The 11,871-nt window shown below is 36.2% G+C and overlaps 1 protein-coding gene across 2 annotated transcripts; it reads right to left on the bottom strand.

Annotated features, from left to right (window-relative positions):
• Positions 1–4,304: 4,304 nt before the first annotated feature.
• LOC128680970 (uncharacterized) lies at positions 4,305–11,791 on the bottom strand. 2 transcript variants are annotated; one of them, XM_053764498.2, is made up of 7 exons: positions 11,069–11,789; positions 10,535–10,698; positions 9,642–9,745; positions 8,602–8,717; positions 7,746–7,873; positions 5,083–5,170; positions 4,305–4,419 (listed from the first exon to the last, which is right to left on the bottom strand). In XM_053764498.2, the coding sequence occupies exons 1-7, from the start codon at positions 11,631–11,633 to the stop codon at positions 4,373–4,375; spliced, it is 1,212 nt and encodes a 403-aa protein (XP_053620473.1). In that variant the 5' UTR covers positions 11,634–11,789; the 3' UTR covers positions 4,305–4,372. The 2 variants fall into 2 exon arrangements, with proteins under 2 accessions (XP_053620473.1, XP_053620474.1); XM_053764499.2 differs by lacking the exon at positions 4,305–4,419 and having other exon boundaries at positions 5,081–5,170; positions 8,602–8,731; positions 11,069–11,791.
• Positions 11,792–11,871: the final 80 nt, after the last annotated feature.

The following is an 11,871-nucleotide window of genomic DNA, read 5'->3' as shown; positions in this document are numbered from 1 at the left end:
GCTTCCGATTAAAAAAAAACATTTTGAGGAACTATCACGAGTTGATGATTTATCAACTAATATAAAATCAAAAAGGTTCAAAATCCAATGTGACCATTAAATAAGAAATTGAGTGAATTTTGTGTGGAGTGTTGGAAGAGTTAGCCGCAGGCGGAGCAGGGGGTTAATATTAGCTAGGAAGGATATATACTTCTATCTTTCTCTCTCAACTCCGCATATTCCTAGTCGCATTCGGTGCTGTGACGCCGCGAAGACCATGACTAGCGTAAATAATAACCTTACAATTTTGAAGATCCGGTTCTATTATCCTTCTCCTTCTATCTCCTTCGTACTATTGTTACTAATCGACCGCCTTGGTCCCGTAGTCGTCTCAGGAGATGGATGTGGAGTGGTTCTGTTCTAGAGAAGTTATGTTCATGTTCCATTATAAGTAATTAGAACGTAGGGTTTTCATCAATTCTTTTTTGTAGGGGCTAAAACCTTCAGGGCCTAATTTTACAACCCTTATCCCTTTGATTTTGTTAGCCCTACGGAAACTACGCGAGGGCTGGCCAAACTAAAACAGCCCTCCCTATCTGATATGACACGCGTTGGTAGCCGAGGGGTGCCACTAATTAATTATTGACGGATTTATGCAAGTTTCGAATTCTAGTTCATTATTATGTCGGGTTTTTAGTGCGGGACTTCAAAGGAATTGAAAAATGTTTATTAAAAGGAGTGTAAAGAAAACTTTGAAAAAATATGTGCTAAAAACGTGTTAAGATTGTGATCGGGTGCTATATAGATGTAAAACACAATTAACCAAACAAAATATTTGGGAAAATATATGAGAATCGAGTTGATAAATACAAATATCCAAAGGAAGATGCCATTGCACATATACAGGGTTACTGATATCAAAGGCAAAACCTCCTAAAGACTACTTGGGTACATCAAAACAAGCAACTTTTATTCTACGACTTTTCGAGATTAGTAGCTTTTTTTTCATATAAAAAAAAAAACAATCTACTTTGCGATTCTATACATCTTAACTCTATGTAATAGCCAAGCAACACGAGACAGTACAGTAGCGTTATGCGGAATCGAACATTTTATAGAAACGACATTAAAACTAAAAAAAAAGATTTTTTGTATATTTTATTTTATATACGTTTAGACAAAAGTCGTAGAACAAAAGATGTTAGTCTCTATTTACCTTATGCGCCTTTGGAAGGCTATGCATTAGATACCTGTAACCCTGCATAAAAAAATAATATATAAACTGGAACATATAACTTCGTTTCTTTTTTGGAAGTCAGTTAATAAACGGAGCTAGCACATTGTAATATTACATATTTCCTAACCATCCATGACGAGCGAATGACGTCACAAAATCATCCCCTACACAAGGGTCCGAATTTTCGCCATATCGAGTAATATCAAATCGCACCCCAAAACTGGAGACCCCGCTGACGTCAGCGGTCATTCACCCCGCACCCCCGCAGGTCATTGACCTATCGGAATTATCATTATCTTGATGTAATTTGTTGTTTTGACATGATTGTGTAAAGTCCCCTATTCATTAAGGGAAGTGTAAAACTAAATAGGTTAGAAATGGAAATACGTCAGAAAAGTGTATCTCCGTCTCATTCCCGCGTATTAGTAGGTTTCATTCTCTACTGTGACTCCCCGAAACACATGGTGCTTAAACAATCGTTAATTTTTGAATTGTTATTGAAAAATAATGAAGAGAAAAGGCAGTGATGTGCCATATCATTCTAAGATGAAAAATAATTTTTCATTTGACTTCAACTACACGCTTACATATTCTTCTCTACACAACATGCTATGGTTCGAGGTTTAAATAAATATAAATATAAATATATTAGGACAAATCACACAGATTGAGCTAGCCCCAAAGTAAGTTCGAGACTTGTGTTATGGGATGCTGACTCAACGATACTATATTTTATAACAAATACATATATAGATAAACATCCAAGACCCGGGCCAATCAGAAAAAGATCATTTTCCATCATGACCCGACCGGGGATCGAACCCGGGACCTCTCGGTTCAGTGGCAAGAACCTTACCACTGCGCCACCGAGGTAGTCAACTATAACGACGACAAAAAAAAACTTTAACAGTTTACTATAACGACGACAAAAAAAAACTTAAAGATATGTATACAGCTTTTGCCTGCGGCTTCCCCCGCGTTTATTATCCATGACATAATTTTTCAGGAAAGGTAACCTATATCATTCTACATACATCTGTGCAAAAATTAAAGATTGGTTGAGCTGATAAAGCGTGAACAGGTAACAAACAATACTTTCGCATCCCAATCCCAACTAATATTATAAATGAGAATGTAAGTTTGTTTGTTACCTCTTCACGCGTTATCTACTCAACCAATCTTCTTGAAATTTCGCTTGTACCTATATAATTAAGAGTATGGAGAAGAACATAGGGTACCTGTAATCCCGGAAAAGTGGTATTTGCGCAAAACCTGTATTCTATTATAGATGACGCTAATCACAGCACTCAATGCTAATAAAATAAACTTTGCAATGAAAACACTAGATGGCGCTGTGTGTATATTAAATGTGCCACAATGAGTTTGTACACCAATCTAACTCATATATAGTAGTTTTCATAGACCACCACTTGCTTCCAGTGAAGGAAAACATCGTGAGGAATCCGGCACACTGGCGGACAGTTTAGTTCACTAGTGTGTATGCGACTACCACTAGATGGGGGTAAGTAGTCGTAAAAGTCATGTCAGATACCTTTAGGCGTCTTGAATAAAATCTGACACCAGTGTTAGCCACACTTGATATGATGATCCCAATCCCATTTTAATACGAGGAAAAAACTGTTCCCGAGGGCATTTAAGCGGGCGAAGCCGCGGTAAAACAGGTAGTATATGATATTTGCTAACATACATAACACTTACCCTAATTACTAAAGTATACCCATACAATATTATCAGGGCGAATTTCACGACATTTTGAACGCGGCGTGTGGCGTTTCATTTGTGTCGCACATTTTTTTAAAATAAATAATTTTTTATATATTTTTTTTAAATAAAGAATATATTCTTTTCATTAAACATTTATAAAATTAATTATATATAATTATAAAATTACTTGTTTATAAAATAGGATAATTAAACTGATCACTGTGTATGGTACAATTTAATAAACACTAATGATAGCCCGCGGCGGCGTTCAAAACGCTCGTGAAATTCACCCAACAACCGTACCTATTAATTAAAGCAACCCTAATATCCATACTGTAATTGTCTGTCTATTTGTAATATCAATCGTCTCTATGGCAACAGTGAAGGGACGGAGGAACGCAGACATATGAAATAGATATATTATTTACCTGATGTGAAAGGGCGTCTATTTTACAAAAGGGTTGATGGCGAGTCGAGTTGGATGGTTTTATGTCAAAGCATTTCTCTATATACTAGCGGACCGTCCCGGCTTCACTCGAAACCATATTAAAGTATACTTACTTAGGTAGGAATATAAAGGAAGGTACTTTCCTAAGGAATTGTCAATTATTGCGATTATCGCGCCTGGGGAACAATTTTGTTGTAAAGACGTTTTAATTACAGATTATGCCTAGATTAGAATAATCCTAACATTATAAACGCGAAAGTAAGTTTGTTTGTTACCTTTTCACACTCTGTCTACTTAAACAATTAACATAACCAATATTCTTGAAATTTTGCATACATGTAGTTTGAAGTATGGAGAAGGACCTATCATCTCGGAAAAAAATAACTGTTCCCGTGGGAAATTCACGAGGGCGAAGCCGCGGGCACATTTTTCTTTGTGGCGCGTAGTGGCATTTAGGGGCGACTGGGGTCATTGCCATATCCTCCCGCTGATGTCGTACCTATTCATGAAAATGCATTATACCTATTACCACGATATGATAATTCACTCAGTATCGGATCCCGACGACGGAACTCCTCAACAGTTTACTGCACAGACATGATTTTAGTCGCAAAAATGACATTTTATAAAAAAAACTTATTTACGGTATGTCTAGAATCGGTAGAATGTGTCTAACATTCTTATAATGGTCGTGGAAGAAACACTTTCATAGATATTTATGTCGGTCAAGCAGAATTTCTAATAAAAAAGTAGAATTTCTAATAAAAAAGTAGAATTTCTAATAAATAAGTAGAATTTCTAATAAAAAAGTAGAATTTCTAATAAATAAGTAGAATTTCTAATAAAAAAGTAGAACATCTAATAAAAAAGTAGAATTTCTAATAAAAAAGTAGAATTTCTAATAAAAAAGTATAATTTTCACAAGTTTAATTTTATTTCATCAACTCATATTCAAGATAATTAACTAAAAGTATACTTAGGCGCTAACTGGTCACGTGATTCCCAATTTCACACACGAACTTTTCAAGACCTGTAACAATAGATAAATAAGGGTAAGCATTTTCTAATCTATCTGTAAGTTTGTGTTGTAATATTCAGAATTCTCACACAAAAAGAAAAAATCCAGATGTTTTTCATTTAAATAAATAAATATATATAAGTATATAAGGATAAGGATAAATATATAAGGACAAAACTCAATCTCTATTGAGTTAACCCCAAAGTAAGTTCGAAACTTGTGTTATGGGATACTAACTCAACGATACTATATTTTATAACAAATACATATATACATAAACATTTAAGACCCAGATCAATCTGAAAAAAGATAATTTTCCATGTTGAGCTGACCGGGGATCGAACCTGCGACCTCCAGTGTAGCAGTCCGGCGTGATGACCATTAGGCCACGGAGATCGTTCATTTATTTAAATTTTATTCAACAATATGAAAATTAACAATAGGTGGACTTATTGACATAAGACACACTGCCAGTTAAACCAAACCAGACCAAACAGGAACAGGCAAAATTCATCTCATTATTATCTTGACCGCGGCTTCTCCCACGAGAATTTTCCACGGCAACATTTATTTTTCCGGGATGAAAGGTCCCCTTCTCCGTACTTCAAACTATGTTCCCGTGGGAAATTCACGCGGGCGTAGCCGCGGGCAAGAGCTGGTAAATGACGAACTCACCCTTGTGTCCTGCAACGTGTTGTCTCAGCTTGGCGATGCTCGGGAGCTGTTTCTGACAGATACGACACTTGTAGTGATACGGCACCATCTAGAAACGACAACAAATGAAAGACAATGAAGGGTGTGTGAAAGCCAGTAAAAATACCAAATATTGTTGGCAAAATAACTGTATTTACTTCTGTAATTAATAGAAATATAAAATAAAATATGTAAGAAGCGTCGCGCACACGCGCCGCCGGTTTGATGGGCTCCGTGTTTGCGAGAGCAAGCTGCGGCCTTCCCCGAGCTGCGTTTGCTTTTATGTCTGACACGCCGCGACAAAGGGTGAATTTTAGTTTGTAGCTTGTGAGATATAACTATTTTGAAGGGTTTAGGGCAAAAGAAATCAGGATTTATTAGAAACGATTTATTGAAAAAGTAAAAGAACGCAATTCTGAACTAGGCAGTGTTGTAAGAGGACAGAGACAAAAAGTTTTTTTTTTTAATTCTGTGGATTATAACTAATACAACATATTTAATATAAAAATTACGTGAAAAAGTCCCTGAGAAGGTCTAATTTCTGAATACATGATTTGAATTTGAGCGTTCTGACCGCCGTCATTACCCTTCTTCAAATTTCAACAAAGACAAGAAACTTTTCACTACCCTAATTCATAACTAATAATCGGTGAAGCGGTGGTGGTGTAAAGGTTAAGACGGCCGCCTGTGGATCGAAAGGTCCCAGGTTCGAATCCTACTAGTGTCACATGAGTTTGTATACCAATCTGACTCATGTAGTTTTCATAGGCCACCACTTGCTTCCGGTGAAGGAAAACATCGCGAGGAAACCTGCACACTGGTTGATTATTATTAACTTGTGTGTGAAATGGAGAAGGCAATGGCAAACCACTCCATTAATAATGCCAAGAATGTTGTTGTGTATTTTTCATTCCACGTAATGACCACGACCCTCAGTCATGAGGAATAAGACTATGAAGAAGACGGAAATCTGTGTTAAGGGTAGTGTAAAATTTAAATAACATATAATTTTAAAGATTTTAGCATGGTTCTTTATTTTGAAGGAGGATAATGACGGCGTTCAAAACGCTCGAAAATTCACCCTGAAGTCCATAGACAAGTTGCTGCTGTACAAATTTATGCAGCTATGAGATTAAAAAGCGAAGTGTAAGACAAATAGAATAGACGATAGGCTAGCGTACCCAGGTGAGATTTCAACACTGTTTGAACGAATTTCTTTCGCCATTTCTTCTCGGCAGTGGTAGTTCCGAAATGCTAGTAGTTTGTAGCTTCGGCAAATAAATTTAGAATATGACATGAATAAGTGCCTGTGAAGGCCTAATTTCTGAATGATTTGATTTGATTTTCCATACGAATTCCCGGCACATCCCATACCAATCGACAGATTGGGCCTTATAAAACTTGGCACACGGCGAGGGAATAAATATATTAGCATTGTGTCCTGTTTCTTTTCGTGTCTGTCTAATACGCATTTCTCTCTCATGCATGGGCGAAACGAAAGAGAAGGCGAAACTATTATATTTAGGTCTGAGAAGCAAAATGAACAGTATTTTTGAAGAAAATAGGCAGTATTTTGTTTAAATCTTTTAAATGAACGAGGCAACGCGTAATATTACGGCAGCGCTGCACTGAGACTGAGCCTAAAATCTAACAATTTTTTTAAATAATATGTGTGAGCGTCTGAAAACAGTATTTTGTAAACTTTTTTATTGTTCAACAGTAATTTAGTGAAAAACAGTATAATACTCTTTTTAGCAGTATAGTTGGGAACCCTTGTTCCATAGTCCTGTTCCAAATTGAAAATTCTTTATTCAATTTAGGATGATATACATCACATAATGTCGTGAAAAAATTACTTAAACTAAGTCCACTGCCGGCTTCCAAAGCGCAGGTGAAGAAGAAGCGGCGCAACAGACTTCACCGCAGCCGGACGTCAATTAACAAATATAGCTTTTATAGTTTTCTTTTTCATCTTTCCTATAGTCTTTAATCCAACACACATAGAGGTGTGGGAAGACAACTAGGCCACAAGATACGGGTCACCGATGCGTTGCCTATTTTATGAGAAAGCGATAAACTCTTATCTCGAATTCAAATTCAAATTCAAATAATTTATTCAGAAATTAGACCTTCACAGGCACTTTTTCTCGTCAATTTTTATATTTATAGTTATTTCTTACACTACAAACTACTCGAAAACCCCAATGTCTAACATATTAGGGAACACTGCTGAAGGAAGCTTATTCCATAGTTAGATATGATTTTTTTAACCTTTTGATGACAATGTCCCACTGTTGGGCAAAGGTCTCCCCCCTTATTTTTCTACCCGTCTAGAATCAAGGCAAAGTCTGGCCATCCTAACTAATATTGTAATTACAAATTACCTCTTCACGGTCTATCTAGTAGATAGACCTTCAACCAATCTTTACCAAATTTTGCATATATGTTGTTTGAAGTATGGAGAAGGACATAGGGACCTTTCATCTCGGAAATAAGCGGAATAACTGTTACCGTGATAAATTTAGTCGATCGAAGCCGCGGGAAAGCTTTCGTAAATTTGTTCAGCTCATACCTCATACATCTGCTTCTTGTAGTTTCTAACAATAATATTGTGCATAAAAGTATTTAAGTAAAAAAAATCTCACCCGTGCAAGCAATGTAACAAACTGCCGCTTATGTTTCCTCACGTCCTCGGACGAATGCGAACGAACGTGCGTGAGCAGGTTGTATAGACTGACGAACGTTCGCGAACATACTGGGCAGCGAACGTTATCTGTGAAGAAGGAAAATGATATAACATTCGCTGCGGGAAACAAGTAATAGTAAAAAGTCGTATACTTCTTTTTTGTTTGGTCTCGATAGCTCAGTAGTTCCATTACCGTCCGATTCCAGAATTGTTTTACTTAATTTTTAAAATTATCTTGTTCTTTACTAAATTCCATTTTAAATGGGATCGGCAGTAGCTAAGTCTTACTAACAAATGTGAAAGTTTGTGAGGATATATGTATGTTCGTTACTTATTCACGCAAAATTTACCAGATTGATAGATTGTTATGAAATTTGGTACACGTGTTGAATATAACCTGGAATAACACATAGTATTTTTCATTCTGAAATTCCCACGAGAGCGAAGCCCCGGGGCGCAGTTAATCCTAACTAATATTATAAATGCTAAGTAGTAAGTTCGTTACATCTTCACGCTCTATCTACTTAACTTTTCTCTTCTCTTAATCTTCTTGAAATTTTACATACGAGAAAGACATATGAGTACTTTCATCGCGAAAAAATAACCGTTCCCGTGGCAAAATTCACGCGGGCGAAGCCGCGACTGTCATGTTTATAATACACATGTAGAACATAACCTGGAATAACACACGGTGTACTTTTAATCCCGAAATTCCTTCGCGAAGGGAATAAATACCCAGGGTACTTGTTATCCCGAAACTGCCACGCGAAGCCCCAAGGTGCAGCTAGTAAAAGATAAAATATTATATAACAAACTGCGTGCGTCGTGCGACGGCGCCAGCGCCCGCCACGAGAGCTGGTAGCACGCGCAGCACGCGGCGCCGCACGCGGCCTCGCGCAGGCGCGCGCGCGCGCCCGCCGCCTCCACTGAGCTGCAATTTCACGACTGTTTCAATGCGGCGTGTGGCGTTTCATTAGTGTCGCATATATATTTTTTTTTATAAAGAATACCAATTCTTTTTTTAAAAATAAACATTTATAAAATTAACATTTCACCAGTACCTACTTTACTTGTTTATAAAATAGGATAATTTAATTGATCACTGTGTATGGAACAATTTAATAAACAGTAATGATAACCCGCGGCGGCGTTCAAATCGCTCGTGAAATTCACATTTGTACGGGGTTGGGAGGTAGTCAAGGTCAAAATCGTGTCAGATTTCTTAGGCGACTTGAATAAAATCCAGATGACACCAGTGTTAGCAATAACTCGATAATGCTCCCAGGATAAGACCACTTCCTCTCGTAGATGTCGTACGAGGCGACTAAGGGCTACAAAACCTATGTAACTGATAGGCAACAATGTCAATCCAAAGGAAAAAAAATCGCCAATATTTCTTGAAACATTCCTGGAAATTTTTAAAGTTACGGAAACTTTGAACGATGAAAATTATCGAATTTTCATCTCTAGATTAAGCACTACTTGTTCTGAAAATCTAAGCACACTCTAGTGAATTACAGATTAATTTATAATATTTATAACTTAGAAAAAAAGTAATTTTTTTAACTTTTATTATCTGTATTATGTTTGTGTGCCTTAACAATAAAGAAAAAAAAAGTTACTTTCATAATGAGAATATAGTGTGTTCATATTAGGCCCTTATGCCTTAACTGTTTTATATCGAACACAGACGTGGCTTACGCCTTCTTTATTCTTCAGTGGACTATAGCCACTTTTATTAAAAAAAAAAATAACAAAAGACTTGGCTGTATGTGCTAGAACCCTTTGCCTCCTCAATGAAACGAGGGAATGCACAAAAAAAAATGTAAATCCAAGTTTGACAGATCAGACTTACCTGTCATCTTGTGTAATCATTTGATACACGGCCAAAATACATTGCTTAGGTTTGTATACAACCAACGATTCTTCATTGTCATAGTTTTCCTTCGTCAGTATCACCTGTAATCAAAATAAAATAAATCAACCACTTTTACAAAAAAAATTACAAATAAATATTTATTCATTATATCAATTTCAAAATCAAATCATTTATTCAGAAATTAGGCTTTCAAAGGTATTTTTTCACGTCATATTCTAAATTAAATTATATTTACCAAAGCTACGAACTACTAGCATTTCGGAAGGATACTGCTGAGAAGAAATGCCAAAAGAAACTCATTCAAACAGTGTTAGTCCCTATAATGCCAGAAGGGCTTACCATTTTTTAAATATAAATTTATGTATAATTTTTTATCAGTAATATAACAATGTAAGTACACAATAAAGTACATGTTCAAAAGGGTAGGGTAAAACCCTACCTAAGGCAATAATATAAGTAAAAAACCAATTTACATCAGACTAGTCTATTCAACTATAATAATTAAAAATGTAAAAAAGTCTGCTTGATTGTCCATCCATCTGAGAAATCTGTAATTTGTATATATATTTTATATATTATATGTATATGTGTGTATATTATGTGCTAGTTTATTTTATTTACTGCGCCAACGCCTTCTCTCCATTATCGTTTCCTCCCACCCCAAGGTTGACTGGAAGAGATCGCTTTAGCTTAAGTCCGCATTTGTGCCTTTTTATTTTATTTTTGTATTGTTTTTTTTTATGTAATTTCGCTTTTGGTGCAATAAAGAGTATTGTATTGTATTGAAATCTCCTGAGGGTGGATAGTGACAATAGTATATTTTTGTTTGAAACCACTGGCAACCACTAGTAGAAACAGATTATCTTTACCTCATCAACACGGTGGAATTTTTTAGGCTTTCTGTTTATAGCATTTACTTTAAGGACCGTCCTCTCGGAAAAATTTGGTAGGATACTCTGGAAATTCTGGGATTTTGTGATTCCACTATCATTTATTACACTTGTTTTGGCCCACACAGCTGTCTCATACTTGCCTGTAAGTAATATCATATAATTTGTTAATATCAGCAACAAGAGAGTATATTGGATTTGCAACAAAATTATGTATCTTGATGCATTTAAACTAGCACCAATTAGTGATTTTAACATTGTTATGTTGGCAAAATACTAGATAACCGTTTATTGGAATGTTTAAAAAAAGGGAGCTCCTTAACCCGGTAATCACGCAATATCGAGACACAATAGACAAACAATTGTAAGAATGGTAGACATTAACAGTCTACTGCACATCTATATTTTTCTTTATCACTAAATGATTACAACATGATCTCTTTGAAGACGATAAAAGCTTGTTGCATAAAAATCTTGTTTTTGAAACTTATCCTACATAAAATTATTAAATACCAGTTTGTCTGTTTTGGAAATTCCTCAAAACTACGGTTCTCGACGATCCTTTAGTAACACCTTTCTCGGGCTTCAACATTTTGTCAGCATGTTTCAAATGTGATATACAAGCATTATTCCAAGACTTCAATTTTCTTCTGTCTGTATCCGTTCGCATTATGGCTCTTACAGGCAAACACAGGGGATCAGGATAGTCCGGTATGAATATTTTCATATTTCGACGAATTTTCGGCACAGCGTACGCGAGTACCGGCTTCTTAGCGCGTATTAACTGTTGTACCACAGGATATGTGCGAACAGATGGACCAACTTTTGTTACATTCCGTGCAGGATTTAACTTCTTCTTCTTGTTACGATTACTTGGCGGTGGCACGATGTCATCCCGAGGGTCGTAATCGGAGTCATCTTCTTCGATTTTTCGCTTTTTCTTCTTTGCTGGCCTCTCAACCAACAATGGGGTTATAGGTTTTGTTTCGAGAAATTGATTCTCGGTTGATTTTTGCACGCACTGCTGAACGATTTCAGCGTCCTCATCTAAGTATTCTATTTCTTCTTCGTCAGACATATTTATTTTTGCATTTATAGTATGTACAACTTTTATTAAAAAAATACGCGGTTTGAATTCGCATTGCCTTCACTGCATCTGCATCAATGCATTACTTACTTTTTGCTGCACTGTTGAGAACTTAATGGTTTGCATGCAGTCAAGTCAGTCTTGTCAATGTCAACTTGATGTCAACTGTTATCCCAAAAAAATTATCTAAAGATTTTGGCTAATTTGCTGTTATTACAATAGCGAGTAT

This window comes from Plodia interpunctella, chromosome 25 (assembly GCF_027563975.2).
Source record: "Plodia interpunctella isolate USDA-ARS_2022_Savannah chromosome 25, ilPloInte3.2, whole genome shotgun sequence".
Lineage (NCBI taxonomy): Eukaryota > Metazoa > Arthropoda > Insecta > Lepidoptera > Pyralidae > Plodia > Plodia interpunctella.
Note: the sequence above shows the minus strand (reverse complement) of the source record. Positions and strands in the feature narration are given on the sequence as shown.